General features: G+C 45.3%; 1 protein-coding gene across 2 annotated transcripts in view; it reads left to right on the top strand.

Annotated features, from left to right (window-relative positions):
• The first annotated feature begins 6,687 nt into the window (after positions 1 to 6,687).
• Positions 6,688 to 26,779, top strand: part of IL20RA (interleukin 20 receptor subunit alpha) — a 32,186-nt gene continuing 12,094 nt past the window's right edge. The window contains exons 1-2 of one of the 2 annotated variants that reach the window (XM_030556404.1): positions 6,688 to 6,897; positions 26,202 to 26,328. In XM_030556404.1, coding sequence (XP_030412264.1) covers positions 6,813 to 6,897; positions 26,202 to 26,328 — 212 coding nt within the window. In that variant the 5' untranslated portion in view covers positions 6,688 to 6,812. Of the gene's footprint in view, positions 6,898 to 26,198; positions 26,329 to 26,779 lie in introns of both variants that reach the window. The other variant, XM_030556403.1, reaches the window with a different exon arrangement.

Genomic DNA, 26,779 nt, shown 5'->3' with positions numbered 1-26,779 from the left:
TTTGATTGCTGCTGCACACTGAGGGCTGGTCCACACTATGGGGGGGAAATCGATCTTAGATACGCAACTTCAGCTACGTGAATAACGTAGCTGAAGTCGAGTATCTAAGATCGGATTACTCACCCGTCCACACCGCGCGGGATCGATGTTCGCGTCTCTCCCCGTCGATTCCGGAACTCCGTTGGGGTTGATGGAGTTCTGGAATCGATATAAGCGCGCTCAGGGATCGATATATCGCGTCTAGATTAGACGCGATATATCGATCCCCGAGCAATTGATTTTAACCCGCCGATATGGCGGGTAGTCTGGACGTGGCCTGAGTGGATGTTTTCAGAGAACTAACCACAATGACTCTAGTATCTCTCTCTCGAGTGGTAACAGCTAATTTAGACCCCATCATTGATCCCTGACCCTCTTGGCTAAAAGCCACTGATGGATGTATCCTCCATATAAAACAGCAGCCAACATAACGGAAGAAAAATGAAAGGAGTGTCAATGCAATAGGGAAGTCTGCTTTAATATTCTAAAAAGCTACCTTAATTTCTTCTGCCTCCTGGGAATAATTGCAAAACATATAATATCTCAAGGATCAGAGGGTAGCCGTGTTAGTCTGGATCTGTAAAAGCAGCAAAGAATCCTGTGGCACCTTATAGACTAACAGACGTTTTGGAGCATGAGCTTTCGTGGGTGAATACGCACTTCCTCAGATGCATGTAATGGAAATATCCAGGGGCAGGTATATATATGTGTGCTAGCAAGCAAGCTAGAGATAACGAGGTCAGTTCAATCAGGGAGGATGAGGCCCTGTTCTAGCAGTTGAGGTGTGAAAACCAAGAGAGGAGAAACTGGTTCTGTAGTTGGCAAGCCATTCACAGTCTTTGTTCAATCCTGAGCTGATGGTGTCAAATTTGCAGATGAACTGAAGCTCAGCAGTTTCTCTTTGAAGTCTGGTCCTGAAGTTTTTTTGCTGCAGGATGGCCACCTTAAGGTCTGCTATAGTGTGGCCAGGGAGGTTGAAGTGCTCTCCTAGAGGTTTTTGTATATTGCCATTCCTAATGTCTGATTTGTGTCCATTTATCCTTTTCCGTAGAGACTGTCCAGTTTGGCCGATGTACATAGAGGGGCATTGCTGGCATATGATGGCGTATATTACATTGGTGGATGTGCAGGTGAATGAACCAGTGATGGTGTGGCTGATCTCAAGGGGCACTTCTAATAAGGAAGATTGTGTTTTCCCCCTTTCTCTAAGGCAGGGGTGGCAACCTACGGCCCGCGGGCCAGATCTGGCTCGCTGCTTCATTTCATCCGGCCTGTGGCACGAGCAACAACTCACCTCACTGCAGGGGGAAGCTGGGGTTACCAGGTTATTAAAAGTCTGGTCAACTCCGGACAGTTCCCGGAAGTGACTGGCATGTCCCTCCAGCCCCTAGGAGCAGGAGTGGTCAGGGAAGCGCCACTTGCTTCCCCTACCCCTAGTGACAGCTCCGCAGCTCCCACTGGCTGGGAACCGCAGCCAATGGGAGCTGTGGAGGCAGTGCTTGCAGACGCAGGCAGCATGCACCATGCAAAGCTCCCTTGCCAGGGGCTGGATATATTGGCCGCTTCTGGGAGCAGCATGGAGCCAGGGCAGGCAGAGGCCTATCTTAGCTCCACTGTGCAACCGACTGGGAGCTGCCTGAGGCTAAGTGCTGCCTGGCAGGAGCCCACAACACGAACACCGTGCCCCAGGTCAGAACCCCCTCCTGCACTCTAACTCCCTCCCAGACACTGCACCTCACCTGCATCCCAACTATTTGCCCCAGCCCTGAGCCTCCTCCACTACTCCAAACCCCTTGGCCCCAGCCCGGAGCCCCCCCTGAACCCCAAAACTCTCATCCCCAGCCCAGAGCTCACATCCCCTCCCACAGCCAGAGCCCTCCCTCCCTCCCGCACTCCAACCCCCTGCCCCAGCCCAGTTCCCCTTGCCACACCTCAAGTCCTCATTTCTGGTCCCAACCCAGAGCCTAGGGAAAGCCCCGAGCTCCACACCGCCCCCCACTCCTCCCGTGGGGCTGTGTGTGGCCCATAACTGATTTTTTCTGTGCATCAGTGGCCCCAGATAGAAAAAAGGTTCCTCGCCCCAGCTCTAAGGCATCTGGCATTAACCGTTGTCAGAAGCAGAGACCATTTTTCTGTACTGGTAGTGCAGCTCCTATGTTCTTATGCTAAACTGAAAGTCGGAGTGCACAAAGTTTGACAGATCTCCATTTGATTGTGTGCATATGCACCACACTATATAGAAAGGAGAGAATAAATGAAAGAAAATTCACAAATAAAATTGCTTTTCATAGGTGTTTTCATCACAATTGTCCTCTCATTTGGAGCTGTGCAGTCACAAGTAATTTTACAGCAATGGAATTTTCAGCCTTTGAGAAGAGACACATAGTAAGAACACCCAGAGCAAGAGAGGAGACTATTTATTTTGTATTCACACACATGACCAGCTGTGTGATTTGTATGGGTACCAAGATGCAGACTCCTGGATGGGGGATTCTCAAATGGCAGTGAGTTTCTTCACAGTCCAAACTTTCTGCTTGAGGCAAGATTACAGAGTTTGGCCCTTAAAAAGTGTGAGACCCCAGTGTGTGTGCTTGTGTCACCTGTATCCAAGGCAAGTTCCAGATTAACCTTATTATAAGTGTAACCCTTCTTCCCGTCTGAGTTGGCAGCAACAAGGGCCGGGTTCAGTATCTAGGGGTTCTGTTTCAATAACGCAATGCAAAACCAGCTCGAGCCCCCACCCAGTGACCCAGGACAATTACATATCACCCCCGGGCACTTCTAAGAGGCAATATTTCCCCTCTCGCAAGCACAGAGTCTGAGTGTAGCAAAATCTTTTTAATAAAGGAGGGAAACAATGCAGCATTATGTTGGGGATTCATAACACAAACCATGAGCAAAAGACCCATCCCCAAGCAAGTCTGGCAGTATCCTTTTTCCCTCAGGGTCTTAAGTCCAACTCCCCAAAAGATCACCCCAAAGTCCCAAAAGTCCAACAACCCAAAAAGTCTCTGTCCCTGGTCAGTGCAGCCCCAGAGTTCAAAAGTTTATCTGCAGAGTTTTACCACTCCCCACAGCTTGGGTGGAAATGCGGGGGGGGGAGGAGAAGGGGACATAGAGGGTGTTAAAGGGCACCTTACGTGGTCTGAGGCCGACTGCCCCGCCTCTCTGTGGGGTTTTGCTGCAGCCTTCACCATGAGCTGCACCACTCCACCAGCCACCCTGTGAGCCCCTCCAGCCATCCCACGAACTGCTCCGCTCTGCCACATTTCACTCCATTCACCGTCCCGTGGGCCGCTCCAACCGTTCTGCAAACTGCTCACCTCCACTCCGCTCGCCATCCCGTGGGCTGTTACAACCGTCCCACAACCTGCTCCACTTTGCCAGCCACTGAGCAATATATCTTCAGGCTCCCCCACTAGTTAATACAGCACTCAGTGATCTCAGCTCTTTAGTAATTTCTGCTTGTAGTAGAGGAGCCCCAGTGCTGGTACACCACTGGCCCAAAGTGAATTCAGCACAGCAGCCTGTAACTAAACTCTTAATGGAATCAAAATTAGCTCTGCTATTCAACAGTGGAGAGAGGAGACTGCACAATTTGTATTCAGTCCCTCAAAGGGAGCCCATACCATCAGATTCAAATACCTGCCCGCCACCTCTCTCTATTCACTGGGTTTTGGAACCCATGTCCCATGTCTAGCGAGTGCTACTCAGTTGATGGTTAGTCCCTCTGTCATGAAATGATTCCACTGGCCTTGAGTCACATAATCGGGGTAACAACACTTTATTCTTCCTTCCCCAATAACAGAGAAACTAGGGATCCCACAGCCAAAGTGACCATTTGGGTGGCTGTCGGCTCATGCTAGGCGGCATGGGTGCGCTTATGCAAACAAAACCAGCCCCTGAAGTTCTTTTCCACAACTCACCACCAGCTGTCAGGGTAGAGATCATCCTGACTCTGCTTACATAAGTAGCACCACCTATTATTAAAGTTTCCTGACACTTCCAATTAAAAGATTCTGTTTTCAGTTCTTTACAACATAGCCAAATATTAACTGTTTGGGCTGAAATTTTCCTTGCTGGGTGTCTGCCTGAGACTCAACTATTTTTTGGATTTTAGCCAAAATTGCTCAGGCATTTCCAAGAACAAAGCCAGGGGAAAATATGTTGTTTTAGCCATTTTTTAAAAAATTCTAGCAATCTTTTCTTTGACTAGCTCTAGTGCAGGGGTTCTCAAACTGGGAGTCAGGACTCCTCTGGGGGTCTTGAGGTTATTACATGGGGGCCATGAGCAGTTAGCCTCCACCCCAAACCCCACTTTGCCTCCAGCATTTATAACAGTGTTAAATATATAAAAAAGTGTTTTCAATTTATAAGGGGGAGTCGCACTCAGAGTCTTGCTATGTGAAAGGGGTCATCAGTACAAAAGTTTGAGAACTACTGCTCTAGTGCCCTCCTGATTTGGAGAATGGACTTAAATTGTGGTAAGGGGGTATCGTTTTGCCATACATGTGAAAATCTGCTCAAATCTGGCCAAGTTCTAAGCCCTGAAAAACTGCAGTTTGCACGTGCTCAGTAAAGATTTCTTAGATTTTAACAACTAAATTCCCTGGAGACTCAGTCCACTCTGGCCATGCTCCAGCAAGGGCTCAGCGGGATTTTCCTGCAATTGCAGCTCTGAGCTGCTGTGAGCCATGCCCACTCCAGGTCCAGGAATCTGAACTATGAGCAGGAAGCATGTCTCCCATGCTTTCAGTGACATTGCTTCCCCCACACACATATATGCTGGGCCCAGAAATTGAGAGGTAGAAGCTGCATGATTTAAATGCAAAGAAGACAAGAACCAGATTTGTAAGGGAGAGAAATACAGACTGAAACATGTGAAAGCCTGAGGGTGACGAGACTGGGGGTGGAGGAGAAGGAACTGAGACTGACAGTTGGGGGGGGAGTCTGGGACTGGCTGGGCAAGGAGACTAGAAAAAGACACCAGCAGTGAAAGAATCAGATTCAACACGAAGTTTAGGGAGAGACATTGAGACTGAGAACCCATGAGGAATGTGGGTGGGAGAGCAACAGGAGGTTCAGTTTGGGGAAAGAGGTAGATTGGTAGAGCCCTGTGCATCTGATCCACAAAAATTGTCTGTGGAAATCCACATCCGCGGATGCCTGCAGACATCCATGGATTTGCAATCTCTACTTACCATGGCCGGGCTGAGGCTCCCCCTGCTGGAGCCCGGGTCGGGGAAAGCCACGCAGGCAGCTGTGGGGAATCCACACAGAGTCACAGATTCTCCACCTGTCCTCGGCCAGCAGGGAGCCTGGGGGCAGGGACATGGCCAGGGGCTGCCTTCAGCCACCACCCTGCCATGCACTGCAGGCAGGTGGAGGGACTCAGGCTCCCCACAGCTGCCAGCGTGGCTCTCCTCGACCTGACTCCAGCTATCTGCGGATATAAAGCAGATACCTGCGGATTTGCAGAGCTCTTTAGATTGGATGGCACACTGGCAGTGGGGGTTAGAGGGAATGGGCAAAAGAGTCTGTGCCCACTAGAGTACACTCCCCTCCAGAACCTGGAATAGAACCAACATTCCTGGCTCTACAAAACCCACTGGCAACATGTCCCATCCCCTTCTAATGTTGGTACCAATAGAGGATGACAACACACTGCCTTCAGTTACTCCATTAGCTCAAGCGGCAATAGTCTGTACAGTGGATCTAATGCAACCAACCCTTCCGATGACCCATGTGGAGGGTCAATATGGTGCTATATTGATGGAATTTTTGTTTTTTCAGATTGCTTTAAAAAAAAAACTAGGAAATTACACACACACAAAAACTATGTTAAGAGACCATTATTAAGGTTGCATAGTTGGTGGAACTAGGGGTGCTACCACACTCCTGGTATTGAAGTGGATTCCATGATCTACAGGGTTTACAGTTTGGTTCAACGTCTCTGAGCACCCCCACTATCAACACTGTTTCAGCACCCCATAAGGTTGTAAAGTCAAACACTCAAAAGTTAGGAAAGGCCAGAATTAAGGCTGCCTGTGGTCAAAAAAAAAAAAATAGACAATGGCTGTATAAATATAGGCTATTGTAATGGATAAATGTAGGCTATCATAATGGATATGCATAAGGGACTGACCTGAGTTTGCACAGGGTTAGTGCTTGATTTTACAACCTTACTAAGATTCTTTTAAAATAGCTGTTGTGTGTGTCATGAAAGTTTACCTTGTTTCCTCTTATTAAACAGCACCACTTATTATTGTGAGACCCCCTATTGAACCCCCCCACCAGGCTCCGATGCGTTTTATGCAAAAGCCCCATGGGCTCCTGAATTGCGCTTTATGAAACAACCCCAGCATTGCACTTTATCAAGCAGCCCCACCTCACCAGCCTCATTCAAAGGTCCAAATTCCACCGTCTCTACGGGCTGCACGCGGTTACCCCCCCACCCCGCTGCTGGCTGCCGGCCCGCGCTAGTCTCTCCCGCGCCCTGCTGGGGGCTGTCCGGCCCTTCCTTACCTGCGGGGGGCAGCGAGCCGGAGGGTGTCGCCCAGCGCCTCGCCTGGCCCGCGGAGCACAGAGCAGCGGCTCCGCCCCTGCCGCCGAGTGTTTGCTCCTCTCCACCTGCACCCAGTAACCGCAGCAGCCTCGCGGCCGGAGCAGGAGGGACTCACTTGCTGTCTGGGGAACTGCAGCCTGAGCTCGCTACTCAGGCGGACAGAGGCTCCCCGCGGAGCCGGGAGATGTGAGACCTTCCCGCCCGCCCCATGTGCGCCCCCAGCTCCTGGAGGCGGGCGGGAGCACCCTGGTTTCTCATGCTGCAGCTGCTCCTGCCTTCTCCGGGGGCGCCAGGTAGGCTGGAGCCGCTCTTTCCCTCCGCTTTCTGCCCCGCTCCCTAGGCACGTGCAGCCCGGGGCCTGGGTGTGCGCCGCTTTCCGGAGGGTCTTGAACGTGCTCCGTCTAGGTTTAAGCTTTTGGAGGGTTTTGTCCCTGTGGGATCCAATTGCAGCTAAGCACGTTTTCGTGGAGTGGCTCTCCAGAGCCATCTAATTAGTGGCCCCGCGAGACAGCCCATATTATTATATTAATTATTATTAGTGAACTTACTTGCTAGGTGTTCACAGAAGTAGACCCTGTGGTCCCAATCCTGCAGCTAGAACTGCACAGGTCTGTCCAGAGGACTGTCCATCTGGAGTCAGCAGCAGCATCTGGACCTGTGTGTGCAAGTTGCAGCTTGCTTTCTGTAATGGACATCAGTGGGTCACTGAATCCAAAGACCCTGAACTTGAGGCTTGGAGATTCAACCCTGGGACTTTGAGAGTGTTTGGAATGATGGTTTTGATGCTGCCCATTATACCTATGAACTTCCTGTTTGAAGTTCATATCCAGGCTTTTATTTCAAACTCTTGTTTGACAATAATGAAAGCGGGGGAAGGGGGGGAGGGAATGACTGTGTAACAAAAGTGCAGATAGGTCACTCACCTAAGCCTCTATTATCTAAAAATAATCATTGACGTAAAGTTTTTTTTTTTTAGTTTTACAAAAAATTGAGTGCCACTAAACCAACAAATAAAGGGACACTGACAATTTAAATATCATATGTAAACAAATTTCCATGCTAGTGTTACTAATAACGCTGCAGACTAAATGTGAAGATTTTTGAAATATAACACCCTGAGCACTTCTCTGGGCTCTTTGTTTACCTTTATCATACCTTCCTTATGAGACAATAAAATAATTTTCTCTTTTGTTAGTTTCACTTTCGGGTTCTCTAGCCTGCAGGATTTCAAATGCTACAGGGGATAGTAGTATTTTAAAAAAACTGTTTTCACTGGATTTTTTTTTAAATGTATTGGTTTCAGGTTTGATTAAAAGCGTATGTTTACCAAACGTAAATTTTGAGGCAAAGGTAAGTTCATGGAGCCCCTTTGAAATATTATTTAGATAGGGTGGTGCTGAAAATATTCCAAGCACAGAAGAAGACAGTCCCAAAGAGCATTAATGCTGAATGCCCAAGAGAGAGATGAAGGGAAGGGAGACACCATATAGACAAACTGGTCAGGTCAGTGATCGTTACACACCGTATTAGTTCCCTGTTTTGCTTTAAATATAAACTATCCTCAACCCTTTCTTTCCCAAACCATTGTTGGTTCCTGACTCAGCTCTCCTCTACAAATCATTATTGTGTTGTTACAGAAAACAAACAGTAAAACCCTGTCTAACCTATGCCAGGACTCTCCTGGATTCTCCCTCAACACAGCAACCCCAACCTCTCACCCTGAACCGTTCCCATATCTCCCAGCTGAGAATCACCCTTCTTTTGCCCAAGTCAAAAGGAACCACAGTGAAGGAAGCAGTGAAAAACACTTTGATAGAAAATACCTACATGCAGAATTGTTTCTAAGAGTTTTTGTGACTTTAGTTTTTCTGTTTGCAGGTGATGTCACCTAAGGTATGTCTTGGAGGTGATTCCCAGCATGGATTGGCAAATTTGAGCTAGCATGCTAAAAATAGTGTGGAAGTTGCAGCTCTGATGGCAGCTTGAGCTGGCCACCAGAGCCCAGACCCAGCATGAATCAGGCAGGCTTGGACTCAGGCATCTAGTCCAAGCCACCACCAGTGTAGCAATATCCACACTGCTATTTTTAGTACCCTTGTTCAATCAGAACTAATGCGAGTCTGTCTACTCGCAATGGGAATCACACCTCTCAGCTGCTTTGTAGACATACTCTTAATGCCAAGTCCTGTAGTGCATGCTCAGTCCTTATTCAGACTGAGGTCAGCGCCTGTGTAAGGGTAGCAGGATTGGGCCCTTAGACTGCACAGTGCTGAGGATCTATGAGAGCCTGATCCTCATCTCGCATTGGTGTACATCAAGAGTAATTCCTGTGAAGTCAGTGAGCTAAATGCTGTGAAGGGGAAATTGGGCCTATGCTACTTAGCATCTTACAGGAATCTTTTTGCACCTCTAAGATAAGATAACTCAAAGTATTCTAGATATTAGGCCTGGAAGTGATCCCTTGGGAACTTAGTTCATTTTGCTCCATTTCACTATTGCCAGTCTCCACAACACTAAGGCCCAGATGCTCCGAGGCATTTAGGCACCTAATTCCCATTGATTTCCTTGGAAGTTAAGCACCTTTGAGGATCTGGGTCTAAACCCATAAGGGCTTGATTCTTCTCCCATTTCAATCCATGACAAAACTCCTGTTGGTTCCAAGAGAAACAGAATTGCCCATAAGTGTGTTTATCCTGGATGCTTTTGAATACCTGTAGTGATGGTGTCTGATGCCTCTTTTCACAAGCCTTCGCGAGGCAGTCTAGTCCAGTTCCCTGCATCTATGGTTTTGAAATTCTTTTTAAATAAGTGTTCACAGTGTGCATTCTATTTGACATAGCCCATTTCCTTTTGGGAAATTAATTGTCTGTACTTCATCAACTTTAATCCATTAACCCTGACATTTCAATAAGTGGAATGCAGGTTCCTCACCAATTTAAATTCATCCATAGATCTACTTGTCTTCTAGAGACAAGCAGAAAGAGCCCTTCTTTGATTTGGCTCTTCTTAACTGTGGCCTTAATTACCATGCATTGTTTTGATGGGGTTATGACAGCAGGGATAACTTCCAGTTATTCATGAGATTAGGACAGTGATGCTGTCAATATGAATCAGAAATCCCCAGTATTCAGGAGAGTAGGGAATATTGCTCCTGGTCAAAAGCTAGTGCAAAGATCCTGGAATAATTCTTTTATAAAATTGGCATAGAATTGCTTTTTTGATTGATAGAAAATTGTTTTTGCTTTTTATTGTTTTGAGGAAGATTTAAAAAAAAAAGGTGAAAAGAGTTTTTGTGGTTGTGAGGAATGGCTCCCTGGTGTTCTCCTCCATCAGAACAGGAGATGAGGACAGCCACTGGCTGAGAGCATGTTGCCCCAAAGTCTCATCCTCATTTGCTTTAGGCATGCCCTCAAATGTCGCATGTGCAGTCAACCACATGAAGGAATAACAGAGAAGCTGTGCATTTAGCTGTGGGGGTAGAGCCATAGCTTCAGTCCTCCCCTACACTCTGGCAGCACAAGACAACTGGAAAGCTATTTTAATTGGCTTCTCTTGGCACTATGCTTCTGTAAAGGAATCTCTATGTGGTGCAGAGCTAGCTGAGCTACTCTGTACTCTCAGTAGAGGGATTGTGACTAGAGCACCTTTCTTGCTGCAGAGAGCCTCTGCTACCAGACCTGGACATAATATAGTCCTAAAGCTACTTGAGTTGTCCTGAGGGCCTGGCCTGGAACTGGAACAGGCCAGGATTGTTGTTAGAGGCTTAGAATCATAGAATATTAAGGCTGGAAGAGACCTCAGGAGGTCATCTAGTCCAACCCCCTGCTCAAAGCAGGACCAATCCCCAGACACATTTTTGCCCCAGATCCCTAAATGGCCCCCTCAGGGATTGAGCTCACAACCCAGGGTTTAGCAGGCTACTCCTCAAACCACTGAGCTATCTGCCCCACGGAGTTGAAAGAAAACTTTGCAACCGAGTTACACAAACTCAGTTCTGGCATGGTCCAAGAGCTGTCCCATCATCTGTCTACTTTGGATTTTCTGTTGTTTGGCAACCTGGACAACAATGGGGCAACAGCTTTCAACCTTAATCTCGATTTTTAACTTTCAAATTCACTGATCACCTAATGTTTTGGGGCTGTTGGATTTTGTTTTGTCGTTGTTTGTTGGTTTGGTCTGGTTTTTAGTGCATAGTTCATACAGTACTTGGATTGTGCTGTGGTATTTTAGACATCTCTGAAATGTTAGACATCCCAATTCTGAAATCCCATTATCTGATATTCTGGGCATGATCTGACAATTATCTGGATGTGTGTCAAAGAGAGAAATCCAATATGCAATACATCTTAATGAAGGCATTTTGGTGGAAGGTCGGGAGAGATATTTGTAAATCAATCTTTAATCTCCTGTTAAAAATCTGTCCTCTGGAAAGAAAGCAGAATTTAGGACCTTTTCTCCCACTCACTGATTTCACTGTTGAATCGGCAAAAAAGTCAGGAGAATTTAGTAAGTTCTTGACCATGTGTGATCACTCAGCTCTTTTTATGAACAGGTCTGTAAATGCTCCCTACCACTATCTTCCCCACCCTCCCCCACTCCAGAAAAAACCCCAACCTATAATCTCTTCGTTATAGGAAACACAAATTAGAAGAGTTATATCTTCAAAGTGCAAGTGCTCTGATATATTTATTAGTGCTTAAATAGCACTGTAATTGTGGTTTGGGAATACCAGATGATACCTTCAAAGGTGGCTTCTCAAAATTCCTTCTGATGTTTTATTTGTAATTAAGGCTCCCAGAGGTCTATGGGCTGCAAAATCTGATTTTATTTTCTTTGTGGTTAATCTGCTGCTTTGTTGCTATCAGGACAGGTTTTCCATGCTTTGGAAAGTAACCAGAGTCCATTAGTGCCAAGAAGCAACCCTAGCCATCTCATTAAGTAAACTTGAGGATATGTATTCCTTTTACACTCACTGGAGCATTGAAATACACAAAATAGCACTTTGTAATAAGGAACTGTTGTCTGAGAAATAGAGAAGAGCAAGAGGATGAAGGAGCAGAATATTTATTAGCTAATACAGTGTCAAACAGAGAATCTCCAATATAAGGCATGCAACATTTATCTAAAAAACAAGCCATTGTGTAGACTTTTGGATATACACTGCGTGTCTTTGCAATCCATTGGTAAAAATGGAGTGAACTTCAAAATAGGTGTAAGTCACCTGGGGGCATGGATCAGTGGGTCTTAATGGGTCGAGAGAAAACATTGGCTACTGTAAATTGTGAAAGAATGACTTGTTTGATTTAGGTATATTATTCAAGGTGGAAACATTATGTTGATGACTTAATGTTATAAGTGAGATTTTTAGTGGGGAAAACTCAGTATATTCTAAATTACAGTTTTACAGATTACGGTATCAGAAATGTGACCCCTTTCTGGACATGTAATTTTACTCTTAAGTGTACATAGAGCATATATGCATCAGGGTTGAATTATGGCTTCCATGGAAACATCCATACCCCCTGTATATTAGGGAAAGGAACTCTGAACCAGCTCTAGATCAGCCAGTACCCAGTGGCACCTTGGGGCGGGTCTGGCATGACTGTTTGGTCTGTAATTACATGGTATTCTCAGGCTTTGTGCAGTGGGTTGTGGAGGATGATGAGTTTCATTCAGAAAGAAGAAGAAAAGAAGAGCTGGGTTCAAGGAGTAAAGAAGTGTAGGCATAAGGGGAACTAAGAAAGAAATGGTCTCTGAATACAATCAAGCTGTTCTTTGTTACCCTCTAATCTATACATTTCTCATATGAAACTGTTTCAGGTCATGGTGTGACTCATGCTTGTGACTCTGATTTCCAGAACTAGACACACAAACTACTCTGTTAATTTGAAATAGAAGTAGCTGAGCATAGAAGGCATAGAAACAAAAAATAGCAGTTGGACGTGGAATAAATAAAGCTGGATTTGTATTGCAGCTTCACATGTCAACATTCAATTTCAGTTGCTCACTTTATTCTCCCTGGAGTGTTGCTCTCTAATGTGATTACTTTTCTTAATTCCAGGCCAAGCATGGTCATGTGGTATTCCTCGAGTATTTTTTTTTCTTTAGTGGTTTCAGTTGTGTTTGTTTTTATGATTGTGACTTGTGTGGAACTTCATTTTTATTGTTCCTCTGCAAGAGACTATTGAAAACTTACAAACTATATCATTGCTGTTGGAGATATTGTTACTTCTGGGGAACGCCTCCCAATAATATATGACCAATGATTCAGAGAGAGAAAAACACCTGTTTTAAGTAAAGATGGGAGTCCAAAACAAAGCTCCAAATCCAGACCAAATTGAAGAAGCTCAGATTTGTATCTGGATTTTACACTTCGGTGTATACATGTCTAGGTTTAAATAAGCCTGTGTTTAAAGATTCTAGTTTAGAGATGTATAGGTCAGATTCTGTTGAGCTAGATGCTCCAGCAATGTAAAGGGGCTTTATCCAATCTGCCTGGCCTGAACAAAGGACTTCCCAACTGCTAGAATGGCTCTACCCCAACCCTCCTCCCAGCCCTTAGAGTTGGGGCCATGGTCAGAGCACACTGGACTCCTGTTACTCCCTGCTACCTGCAGATCCTGAGGCTACTCTGACTGGGGCCACAGGCAAGCCCTTGGATGAGCTTTGACTATAAGAAGCACAGAGATGACATAAAGCCCTATTTGCCCCCTCTGGCTGCCACCTCAGTTCCCAGGCTGAGCATAGGAATGGCGTAAGAGAGATCAGACTGGTAGAGTGTCTTTACCTGGTATATAGAACCTTGAATCCGCTTATGGAGATCTCTGCATTTGAGCTTGAGTACCCCGTAAAAATAGACATCAAGGAATGGATATCTGAGCATTTAGATGAAAGGAGATATTTTTTTCTATTAGATTCTCAGGGGATTCCAAGAACTGTCAGACACTGTGAAAGTAGTAAGTGTTCTTGCCTGTGGTTTGCATAAGACTGTACTTTTCTTAACTTGTCTTTCGCTGTCTTTTCTGAAAGTACAGCAGTATCCTGTTTTTGTAGTGCATAACTTTTGAACTGATAATGTACAGGATGTAGATCAGAAACATTTAAAAGCAGCTAAGCTCTAGGAAGGCAGAGGCACGTGTGGTTGCTCATGGAGGTTTGGACATAAACGGGTGGCAAGTTATATGGGCCCATGGTGCCCATGTTCCAGCAATATTCAGGGCATGGGGGCCTGGCTCCACCAATGTTCGGGGCCGGGTCTCTCCCTCGGCCCCACCTGCCACCCCCACACACCTTCCCTGAGCGTCCCTGCCTGTGCCCTGGGCAGTGGGTGGCTGTCCCCTGCAGCTCTGTGCTACGCTACGCTCTGCTGGCTCCTGGCATCAACTGCCCCCACAGGGTCCTAGCCCCCCCCAACAACTAGTGCCAGAGCAGGCTGACCCTGACTCTGCCTTTCCACCTTGGATGGACAGACCCTTCCCGTTCTGGCGGGACCCTCCACCAGCACGGGGGGGGGGCCCATCCCGCAGTCACCGGTTCTGTCCCACGCTGGGCATCCCCAGTGAGGCTACAGTGAGGGGCAGCATCCGGGGAGGAGGCACACATGAGATGGCAGCCCCCCTGGCACCCACCACAGGAGAGGCGAGGGGGCTTCCTGGACCTGAGAGGGGCCCTAGGAGCACATGTAGTGACAGTGGTGTGAGGTGAGTGTGCTGCCGGGGGAAGAGAGGAGGCCCCTCTCTCGGAACTTGCTGCTGCCAGTGGGGAAAGTCCTCCTCTCTGGCCCCAGCCCGAGGGCAGCCTGCCTGCACCCCAAGCTCCTCATCCCCAGCCCTGCCACACCCCAGAGCCCTCTCTCCCAGGCAGAGCCTGCACACCCCAACCCTCTGCCCTAGCCCTGAGTCCTTCCTGCACCCCTAACCCCTCATCACCAGCCCCACCCCAAAGTCCACGCATTTTTACATTATTTTAAAAAATATATATTGGCTTACAAGGCAGGTGTTAAGGGGGCGGGACTTGGACCTGTTCTGTGCGCCACCAAAAATTATGCAAACCTGCCACCCCTGGACATAAAAAGGTAGCAGACCAAAGTGGGGATGAAGCTGTTCAACTGTCCAAATTTAATTAAACCTTGGATAGCTTTGTAGATAAGACTTGGCAGTATTTCAGGTTTCACCATCCAAGAATCATAGCCTTTTACTGATCATAGCAAGTACAGTAGTTATAGGGTTCTCTCTAGAAAGTAATTGAAATATGTGTACCCTGCCCTCAGACCACCCCTGGTCAGTGTAAAACATTATCTCTTTGGTCCTACTGTATATATTTTATTAAAGGTCTTTTTTGCTCATTACTCTAGTATCTATATGTAACAGAAGCAGATAGTTAGGCTAAATACCTTCCCATTTATGATTCCATGTCCAGCAACAGTCACTAAAAACTGTAGGGTAATTAAAAACAGCAGCAGATTATAAAAATAAAAATGATCGGTAGTTTTTCCAGAAGTAAAGCACTTTTAATATACAGGAAGACTGATAAAAACAATGCTTCAGCTGTAAATAGATGAATGGTGATATTGCTATATAAAGCAGCAGGGACAGAAGCACATTGTCTCAGATCATCCTGGACTCCTCCCTGCAGCAGAATGAAATGAATGTTTGGACACCTCAACAATTATTTTTTTCCTGTGTGTTGTTGGAGAGCAGTTGCTCAACCTGAGACTCCAGTACTCTTTCCTTGAGGCTTATGTCGCAACCCAAGTTCTTCTCACGCAATTACCTTTCACCACACCTCGGAGCAAGGCTAGTTCAGACATGTTGAAAAACCTGAGGCATTAGAGGGGCCTTGGATTTGGGGGTGATGGGACCAGGTTTGACAAATGTGATTGGGTCACATGCTCCTTTTGTCTGGAAGCTTGAATGTTGGGCGCAAGGAGGAGAAAGGAGTTGTGTGCATATCAAACAGCGAAAAGCACCGCGATGGTGTGAACTTAAGGATGATGGTTTCAAGTCTACTGGGATACTTCCAGCTGGCCCCTAATTTCATGTGAGAGATCACAACATAGCATGGTTGTTGAGCTCATCATCTGGGAATAAACAGTAGTGCTCTTCTGAGATAGGCAGGGAGATGGTCCCAACAGCGTCCTAATTCTCTGGAAATGACACAGGGTAGGGGTTCCTCTTGCACTATCTGCTATTTGGTTGCTGGATGGGGGCGGAATTGATGGATGTTCACCTCTTATACGATCCCTGCAGACACTGAACTGGGAGTGCTCTGCTCTGCTGGGCTGGATCAGAGGGATGGAGTTGCTGTCTCCCAGAATAGTATCCTGCCATTTGCAAGCCTAGCTATAGGCTGGAGATAGATGTTCAAGGAGATTGTTTTGCTGCCTTTCAAGCTGGCATATCAGACTGATCTGATAGTTTTGCTGCCTGCAATAGGTCAGGAGATGGAGAAGCCTTAGTTAGGCATATGGGCCATTTTTGTCTCACCTTTGGAATTCTAAACTAGAGAGGAGTATTGAACTGACACCTTGGAAGAACAATGAGCCCTGGAGAAAATGGGAGTGGGAGCAAGGTTTCACACACCATCCGGAAGCTTGATCCTAGTTCTAGGAAATGGTGGAGACTCAGGCGTAGGAATTTAACTCGATAAATTAACTCTAATTTCACAGGAGAAAAAACTCTAGTCCAGACAAAGCTTTGTTAATAGGTCAAATAATATCAGAAATACCCTTCAGGCAATAAATACAAAGTTTTCAATTTTAACTGGACCATTGTTGCTTAATGGATAATAGCCTTCTGTTTTGTGAGCATCATAACCATTCTTTGCTGAGGACATGTGCAAAGAGAGGCTCATTCTAATGCCCCAGGTGTATAATTTAGGAGCTGGTCCAGCACATCCATGTTCAACAATCAGATTATTGCTTTCATGACTCCTCTTCTAACTCTGTGCTCACTAAAAGTGCAAAACACAGGCTAATTCCTGAAGCACACCTTAGTTCAAGCCTTGAGAATTTTGAAAAATGTTATTCCGAGCTCAGATAGCCTCATACAAAACCTTTCCATTTACTGGCTAAATCTGTTTTGGTAGCAAATGGCAGTGTCCTGTCCTGGGACACTGGAAGCTCATGTTTGTGGATGTTGTTAGTAGTGATAAAGCGGCAATGCTAAATGTAGTTGAGAAAGTGTGAAAAATATTCATAAACGGTTAGTTGGGGTTATTTTTTCACATTTTGTTATAAATTTAAAATAAACCTATTTCTGAAAAACTGCTGGTATATAAGATTTTTCTTTTTTAAAGGAATGGGCCATTTTTATTTATCTTTAGGCAAAAATGGTTTTGCTTTTACAACATACAAAAATTCAGTTTTAGCTGTTTCCATTGCAAAAATAGTCATTTTTGTCAACGTTCGATGTGAAACTGCTCAAATCTGAAAAGAAAGTTGTATTTAATACCATACAAACACACTTTACATTTCACAACAACTAGTCTGAGGCCAGTACTGACTTTCCATCACTTGAATTCAAAATAAAGCAATAGAGACTGACCATAACAACTTTCCCCTTAATTATCAAGTGTGCCTCAAGCAAATGACTTTGCAGGCAGCCTAGGGTTTGGTTGAACCAGCCCTGCCAGTGAGTTGGAGCAAACATGACAAGTGCAGTGACAAACACTCAGCTTGTTTCACCCTGTTAGCAAAGTGAGCCAAAAAGAATAGTCATGCCTGGGTTCCAAGATGTCTACCTCCACCACCGCCTCCTCAGGAGCCTCCCAGCAACCCTTCCAGGGGCCTGGGTGCATTGACTTCCTCTCTCCTTTGGCCTGTGGATGACCCCACACTGCCCTGTAGTCTCTCAGCGGCCCCTCTGAAACCTGTCACCAGAAAGATAATGGAGCAAATAATTAAGCAATCAGTTTGTAAACACCTAGAAGATAATAAGGTGATAAATAACAGCATGGATTTGTCAAGAACAAATTGTGTCAAACCAACCTAAGAGCTTTCTTTCACAGGGTAACAAGCCTTGTGGACAGAGGGGGAGCAATAGATGTGAAATATCTTGAGTTTACTAAGGCTTTAGATGCTGTCTCGCATGACCTTCTCATAAACAAACTATGGAAGTGTAACTTAGATAAGGCAGGTGTATAACTGTTTGGAAAACCGTTCCCAGAAAGTAGTTATCAGTGGTTCACAGTCAAGCTGGAAGGGCATATAGAGAGGGCTCCTGCAGGGATCAGTTGTGGGTCCAGTTCTGTTCAATATCTTCATCACTAATTTAGATAATGGCATACAGAGTATACTCAAAGTTTGTAGATGATACCAAGCTGAAAGAGGTTGCAAGTGCTTTGGAGAAAAGGATTAAAATTCAGAATGATTGGACAAACTGGAGAAATGGTCTGAAGTAAATAGGAAGAAACTCAATAAGGACAAATGCAAAGAACTCCACTTAGGAAAGAACAATCAGTTGCACACATACAAAATGAGAAATGGCTGCCTAGAAAGGAGCACTGCGGAGAGGGATCTGAGGGTCATAGCTTGTGGTCCACTAAATATGAGTCAACAGTGAAACACTTGCCAAAAAAACTCCCACTATCGTTCTGGGATGTATTAGTTAGCAGGAGTGTTGTAAGCAACACACAAGAAGTAATTCTTCCGCTCTACTCTGTGCTGATTAGGCCTCAACTGAAGTATTGTGTCTAGTGCTGAGTGCCACATTTCAGGTAGGATGGCTCACACATCAGCAATAATAAATCTATAATAGGAACTTTATCAATCCTCTTGATGAGGCAAATGCCCAGATAAAATCCCATAGTCTCTCGTAACTGTCTTGGCTTTGCAGCACTAACAGGAACAAAAGGCACTAAACGCTTGCTATTTTTCACTAAAATAAAAAGGCATGACTCTAACTAGGCTCTAGACTCTAACTAGGATCTAATCCATGGGTCGGCAACCTTTCAGAAGTGATGTGCCGAGTCTTCATTTATTCACTCTAATTTAAGGTTTCATGTGCCGGTAATACATTTTAACATTTTTAGAAGGTCTCTCTCTATAAGTCTATAAACTATGTTGTATGTAAAGTAAACAAGTTTTTTAAAATGTTTAAGAAGATTCATTTAAAATTAAATTAAAATGCAGATCTTATCAGTTTAGTGCAGTGATTCTTAATCTGGGGTGCACACACCCCCTGGGGCAGGACCAGTGCAAGGATATTTTGCACATTAGGTGAAACTTCCACCTTGCCCCTCCCACCCCTGCACATCGGTTCATTGAGGGGCAAATCCCAATGAGCCTTTATAGACTCCAGGGGCCAGCCATGCCGAGGGGCTGCTCCCCAGACCAGGTTCCCCCCTCCCTGCTCCCTGAACTCTCCTGGAGGGTGCACAGCTCCCCCCCCCCGTGAGTCCTCCCCACCACACTCTGGTGGCCCCCGCCCCAAGTCCCGTCACTGGCTTGGGCCGCTGCAGCAGCTCGGCAGGGAGGAGCCGCCTTCTGGTGGCACCAGAGAGCCAGAACATCCCACTTGCGGCAGCAGCGAGCCCCAGCCATGGAGGAGCTAGCACGGTGCAGGGGGTCAGCAGCCCTGCTAAGGCAGTGGTGCCGCTAGTGGGGAGCAGCTGTGCCCCCCTGCCCCTCCTGCCCAGGCTGAGGCCTGGCACCCCCCTGGGGGCTCCTTCAGGCTGCAGTGGATGTATATGGGCACCAGCCCCCATGCACCCCCAACTCCCTCTTTGCCGCAGTCGGGCTCTGCGCCCCAGCGGCTCACACTCCCGGGAGCTGCAGAACCCGAGCGCGGTGGCAGGGGCGCGCCTGCCACTGGTCTGGGGTCCCAGCCACCGGCCCCGCTCAGCCTCCTGCCAGCCTAGGGATCCATTCACTCAGCCAGCAACAGGCTGAGGGGGGCCGGCGGCCAGGACCTCAGCTGGCAGCCACATGCAAGGCAAAGTCGGCTCACGTGCCACCTTTGGCACATGTGCCGTAGATTGCCAACCCCTGATCTAATCTATTGAACAAGTAACATTTTACCTGATCGCTGTTCTAACCATGACTGCACTCTAAAAAGATATGATTCTAGCAAGGTGCAGAAATGGTGGTGACTTGTAATGAAAACTAACCAGCTTTCTAGTCCAAGCAAAACCTCATGTAAAGAAAGGCAACTTCAAATTATATGCCTGCTCTGCAAACCCTTGCTCATGGGAGTAGTCTCATTGACTTCAATAGGTTTGTTTAAGGATTGCACATCTGAGAAAGGGCGGTTTCTGGTTTAGTTCCTCTATTTTAAATAATTCTGCCTAGCTTACTCTAAGGTCATTTTTGACTGTTGTTTGATGTGGTTAAATTTATTATTCTGTATTTGTTCTTCCCTTCTAATTCAGTTATGCCTTAGAGTCATGAAATGTAAGGTATTATGACTTAATATTTATAGTATCGTTATCCAGAGCTCAGGATCAGGGACTGTTGTGCTGAGTGCTGTAAAGACATGGAGACACAGTCTCCCCTGCATTGTAGTAGCAGCTCCAGATTTCTTCATTCATAAGAGAAATACAGAAAGTGGTTTTATTATGATGGAAAGCGATAAAGATCATTGCAGACATTTCTTATGAACTAGAACGTTTTTCTGTGTGTATTGAATCTGGTCAAGTTGAGTATATGACCAGCTTCTGATCTTGGTTATGCAGGCAACCCCATTGAAATCTGTGGATTTACTCCTGATTCTCACTGGTGTAATGGAGCTCAATATGTGTCTTTAAAGACAGGAACTGAATTAAGCAGTTAGTGAATGAGTTATATATGCTAATTAATGTCAATAGAAATCTTGGAATATAATTGTAAATTAGGTTACTATAGACTTTCCTATGGCACTGTTGTATTAATTTAGATGGCATATATGGACAGGGCCAAGAACAGGAATAGAAACTAGATCTCCTGAATTCCAATCCAGTGCATCACCCGAGTGTGTAAATTAAATTAATCTTTCCATCTTCCAAGTCAATGGTATAATTCTCATTGACTTCAAGGGGAGCAGGAGTGTGACTTTTTTTAAAGAAAAGCCCTTCTCTTGCAAGTTCGGTGGGTTTTGCTCACTGAGATCGCCTGCAGTAGATGAGACAACGTCTGTCTTGAGTACTCCTCATTTCACAGAAACCACACTGGAGGGAGGAGGAAAGCAAAACATGAAATGAACCCCCCACCTTGACACTTAATACATTTTTAAAGATATTTTAGTGTAATAAACAAATACATGACTCAGATCTGCTGTATAAATATGCTGGGAAAATGTAAATATTTTCATGTAGTGATGAACCTCCAAAAGGTTCAGAAAGGCAAATGAAATTCCAATGCTTGACTTCCATAGGTTTTGGTATCACCTGTGTCTGCAACAAGAACTGATTCCCTCTATCTGGTGCATTTCAGTGAGACTTTATTGGCATGACAAGTATACAAGTGTTACCAAAATATGCTATTTAAAAGACTAGCTGACCCCTTGGGATATGTAAAACTTGTTTACAACCCACCTAGGATAGGTCTTAACACCATGTTTGGAGTTTGATCCCCGGTGTCTGTCTGTCAGTGGCATCCATTCATGATCCGGTGGCAGGCTGATTCACAGTCTGATGCCTTATGTCTACAGTCTTTCTTCTGGAGTCAGGCACAGTTTTTCTTCATAGCTTTTTAGTGAGAAATCTCTTCTGACTCCTGACTCCGGGTAATTTGAGAAAATCCCTTTCTTGCGCTTCCTCATATTTTGAGCATTGGAGTGAAAAGTGCCTCTGTCTCTCAATCTGTCCTTTGTTACATAGGTTGCACAATCACTCTTTTGTAGGATTGCTTCCCAATTTTCAGCTCTAATTTGTGGTCACTTGTTCTGTTTTTGCTGAGAGTTTGCCTTAGCTTTGTACATTTCACCGCAATGAGGTAGCCTGCTTGTGTGATGGTCTTTAGCAGGCTAGTTTATTGCTGGTTTTGGTTTTTTTTCTTTGCAGTGGTATGTATATTGGCATTTTAGATAAGGCCGATGAGAGTGGGGGTAAGCCAGTACAAATTACCGGGGCCCGGCAGTCCAGAGGGGGGCCCAGGGCCCAGCTTCCCCAGCTCTGTTTAGCTGGTCCGCCCCAAAATTTTTTTCACCGGGGCCCAAACCCGCTCTCAGCAGCCCTGGTTTTAGATGCAGATCCCACATATTAATCATTCTTTCCAGTTTTCTGCAGCTTTGTTGGTTCCCCTGGTCAGGAGGTTTCACCTTTTCCTCTGGATATAATTTGTGATCCTCTGTAGGGATATAAAATGTTAAACGATTAACCACTGCGCATTGGGCTTACTGTTAACCAACCTTAAGCGTTAGCCCCTGAAGCGCAGGGCGTGCAGCCCCCCCAGCCTTAGCGCCTCCAGCCCCTTCCCCCCACCCCCAGCACTGGGCAACGCAGCCCCAGCATCCAGAACCCCAAAGTGTTGGGCGGCCCCAGCCACCCCAAGTCCTGGCCACTCTAGCAGGCCCACCTGCACCGAAGAGGAGAAGCCTGCCTGGGCTGGGGCCCAGGGGGAAAGGGCAAGCAGGAGGGGGCTTTGGGGGAATGGCAGTGACCTAGGGCAAGTAGCATTTGATTGTTGGAATCTTGTATGCTGTGGAGCTTTGCCATCAGACATGCGGCCTAACAAGAATGCATCAGAGTGTTTGGAAGTGTGAAAGAAACAGTAGCACAGCACAACTAGGGGCAGGTCTACACTTAAAATGCTGCAGCGCCACTGTAACATTTCAGGGAGAGTATATCCTGTCGGCAAAGTTAATCTATCTCCATGGGAGGCAGTAGCTATGTAGTGGTGAGAAGCCCTCCCATAGACATAAGGCTGTCTATACCAGAGGCTAGGTCAGTAGAACTGTGTTGCTCAAGGGGTATGGATTTTTCACACCCTTGAGCAATGTAGTTGTACCCATGTACATTTATAGTGTAGACCTGGCCTATGATGGTATCATGCCTGATGGGCTCCACTATGATCTTCAAAGGTAGAGAAAAGCTGGGGACTTTTGAGCACCAGACAATGAGGAGACGGTGGAGGGTGGAAATGGGCATTTTCAATAAGAGGGTCAGGGCCAATTGTGACTGAGAGGTAGAGTTTCAATGAGAGTAAGGCACCTAAGTATCTTCGAAAATCTACCTGTGATGATTATTTTGTCCAAACCAGGTCATCCCTGATTGTTCTTATTATGCTGGAATGTGTTAATGGCAACCATCCAGCAAGTCTTTGATGTATAAGAACAGACAGGAACAAGTAGGCATCATAAGCACCTTTCTTTCAGGCTAAATGGAAGGAGCAATTAATTGCCTCTTTATTTTGTGAGAATGCTGGAAACATTAGAAGCCACCACACAAGGCCTGAGTAAAAGGTAACCCTAGAAGATTAAGAGGGGTTTCTATGGAAGTGGTTGCCTAAAAATCCTATAGCTCATGTATCTGTGAGATGCGTGTGAGAAACAAAAAGCAAGAAGCAGCCAGCAGAAAGGAAGTTAAGCAGTCAGGAGTGTAACACAGGATTGCCAGCTTTCTAATTGATGAAAACCACGCCCTGCCTCTCGTCTTCCCCTCGAAGCCCTGCTCCTGCCCTGCCTCTTCCCCTGAGACTCCACCCCTGCTCTGCCTCTTCCCTCAAGGCCTCACCCCCGTTCACTTCTCCCTCCCTTCCCTCTGTCACTTGCTGCTCTTCCCCGTTCCCCCTCCTCATAGCTGGATCCTCTCCATCTCCCTGTCCCCACCCTGCTGGGCTCCCTCTGCTCCAGAGCTGCAGCCTGATGCAAAGCCTGCCTGCCTGCCCATGAGATCCAGGTAGAAGGCAGCTCCAGCTGAGCATGGGCTGGTGCAGGTTGATGACTCGGTGCCTCCCACCCTCAGTAACCAGACATTAGGCGTCCAGTCAGTACATCTAACCACATGCCTCCAGGTTTCCTGTTCGACTGGACTTTCTGGTGAAAAACTAGGCACCTGGCAACCCTAATGTGGCCCTGAGAGGGAGCAGAGAGGCTTCTTGGGCACAGAAATTACTTGGGAGGCAGACTTGGAAAGAGAGAGCTAGGAAACTGCCTGCTGTTAGTTTGTTTCTACTGCATTAAGGGTACCTGGCTTTTGTGTATATTCTTTGTAAATATACAGGATTGCACCAAAGAAATACATAACTCATATCATTAATTTCTCCACCTAACTGCAACAATCTTGTAAGGCTCCAAATATTGGCTTACCGCTCAGGCCAAAGGGGGCAACATTGATCAAGAAATTTGTGGAGGATATTTATAAGGTGAAATTAAGCATACAGGCACATACCAGTGTTTTGACTGTATATTACCTTTCAAAAATGATTATATATATTTTGAAGACTGGAAAATTCAGAGTTAAGATTATATTTCCACCCTAAATCAGAAAGTCTCTTTCAAATAAAAGCAGTAACCTTAACTCTCCCCAGTAGAATTGCAACAATATTATATTCTCAGATTTATTTTTAGAAAGTATTTCCTACTTTTGTTTTTACAGTTCGGCCTTAGGAAATCCTAAGGTGAGAGAAATCAATTAAGGGAGCAGTGGTGACATTGATTTGATTTATAGACCAGTGCCACAAGTGTAATTAAGTGTTACACATCTGGAGAATAAATATTTAAATGATACTGAAATAAACTTCAAATAATTCTTTAAGGCCATTTAAGGGAGTAACAAAGTCGGGTTGTTACTAACCCTTCTGTTAGGTTCCTGTTGTTCATTACAACAGGATTAACCCTTCTGTTAGGTTCTTGTTGTTCATTACATTATAATGTTTTACTTCCTCATTCCTCTGGTTCTTTGTTCAACTAAAGAAGAACTACAACTGCATCCCTAAAGGATGGGTTTAGGGAGCCTTGAAAAGTCCAGAGTGGCCACAGATTCCCTTTTTTAATTTCCTTTTATGCTCTTGTAGCATCATACTTATGATAAGAAATAATGCAAAGAAGACAGTTGGGCTGTTGTCCAACGTCAGAAAATTCAGGCCTGATCCTAAGTGTTGCTGAGTGCCTTCAGCTTCCAGTGATGTCAAACAATGCTCCTGGCAGGAGGCATATGGGACTGAGTTGTAAATAAAGGGTGCACGGTTTGGCCCTGGTTTGGTACCCTCATTAAGGACCCAATTCAGCAAGGAATGTAAGCATGTGAGATTTTTCCATTGACATGGAAATATGCTATAAGTTAGGCACTTACTTCAGTATTTTGCTGAACTGAGGCCCATATTAGACCAAAACTAAATACCTTGTTTAATCCTTTATTTCAAGAACTGTCTCAATGAGTAGTAATTTAGCTGAGTAACACTCCCGTAGCTGACATAGGGTCGGATTCTGATGCCATTTATGTCTGGGTGAATACCGTGACGTCAATGAAGATATACAGATTTACACCTGTGTAAGTAAGATCAGAATCTCAGGCAGTGTCTACACTACGCAGCTTTTAGCGACATGGCTGTGCAGCTGCTGTTTGTCAGCAGGAGAGAGCGCTCCTGCCGACAAAAATATTCCACCCTGATGAGTAAGCGGCAGCAACTTTGTCAGCTGGGCAGCCCCAGGGTGAAGATCACTCCTGCCGACAAAGGACTGTTCACACCAGTGTTTTTCGTTGGCAGAACTTTTGTTGGTCGGGCGGGGGCGGGGGAGGTAAAACACCTGAAGTTTTGCGGATGAAGTTCCAGTGTAGACAAAGTATCAGCAAGTAATGTTAAAGGTAATAATGTAATAAAATGATTACTTACAGCAACTGTACACTAGAAGCCTACTATTCTGGATCATGCTTGTCTCAGTAGTAGTAATAATAATAATAATAATAAGAGATCATAGTCTACAGCAATATTATAATAAGGGTATGCAGCAGCATCACTCAAAACAGTGTTCTTTTAACCAAGAAAGGCTGTTATTACATAGGAACTCTCCACACAGGCTTCATGTAGAATAGTTTTGTTTCACAAAAGCAAACAATTAGAGAGGGAAGGTGGGGGAGATAATATCTTTTAATGGACCAGCCTCTGTTGATGAGAGAGACGAGCTTTTGAGTTACACAGAGCTCTTAAAACCACACACGTACAATATTATTTTGCGAAATAGCTGACTGCAAATAAAAAAAACTCTCTAACCTGTATTTTTCAGTGAGCCAGAATGAGTTGTAACCCATATTTTTAAAAAGGCTCCAGGGGGGTTAAAATGGCTCCAGAGGATTACAGAACAGTAAGCCTTCCTGACAAATAGGTTGAAATAATTGCTTCAGGGTTTAACTATTAGAGATTAGAGTGAGACCTAACAGGAGGGACAGGTTATCCCACATGTGCATACTCTGTGGTACTTACACTTTCCTTTGAATGTCTGGTGCTGTCCACTATCAGAGACAGGATACTGGACTAGGTCGACCTCTTGTGTGATCCAGTAGGGCAATTCCTATGAGACAACTCAGAAAATAATCCAGGTTTCATGGCCAATACAGCTCTGCTTTTTGGCAGGAAAAAAAAAATGTTGCTCATTCTAGGGTTTCTAAATAAATTTGCTTTGAAGCAAATGTCTTTTGTGATTCTTAGTGTGTATTGTACCTTTTTAATATTCTTTTCCAGCAGAACTGTACTGTTCTTTGCCCAGTCCTAGAAATGTCCATTTTGAATCTAAAAACCTGAAGAATATCCTGCATTGGTCACCACCAGAAGAACTGGGAGAGGGAGTACTCTATAAGGTGAAGTATTTGATGTAAGTTTGCCCACTGTCTCTTTTCCCATTCTAGTAGCTTATGTAAAGGCACCTTTATGCAAAGGCAAGGATGGAAAACTAATTTTGAGAATGAATCAGGGCTTGGAGATGTAAATAAAAATAAATCGTTGAAACTATTTATTTTGTTATTACTTAGTATAGGCTCAGTTGAAGGAAGTGTGAGGACAGAATATGTGAAGGGTATAAAATAAGAGCTTATTGGGGCATTGCAGAGATATGAGATGAAGGGAAATTGTGCCACAGAGAGGCTGGATCCAAATCATAGAGGAACTGTGTAAATTGTTAACACTTGGCATGGGATATGGTAGTTGATGGAAGGTAGAATGTGCCCGTTCTTTGGAATTTTCTAAGGGTCCAAATTTGATCTCATATACACTTGGAAATTAGGAGGTAACTCTATTGAAATTAATGGAATTATGCTGGGGTAAAA

This window comes from Gopherus evgoodei, chromosome 3 (assembly GCF_007399415.2).
Source record: "Gopherus evgoodei ecotype Sinaloan lineage chromosome 3, rGopEvg1_v1.p, whole genome shotgun sequence".
In the NCBI taxonomy this organism is placed as follows: domain Eukaryota; kingdom Metazoa; phylum Chordata; order Testudines; family Testudinidae; genus Gopherus; species Gopherus evgoodei.
Note: the sequence above shows the minus strand (reverse complement) of the source record. Positions and strands in the feature narration are given on the sequence as shown.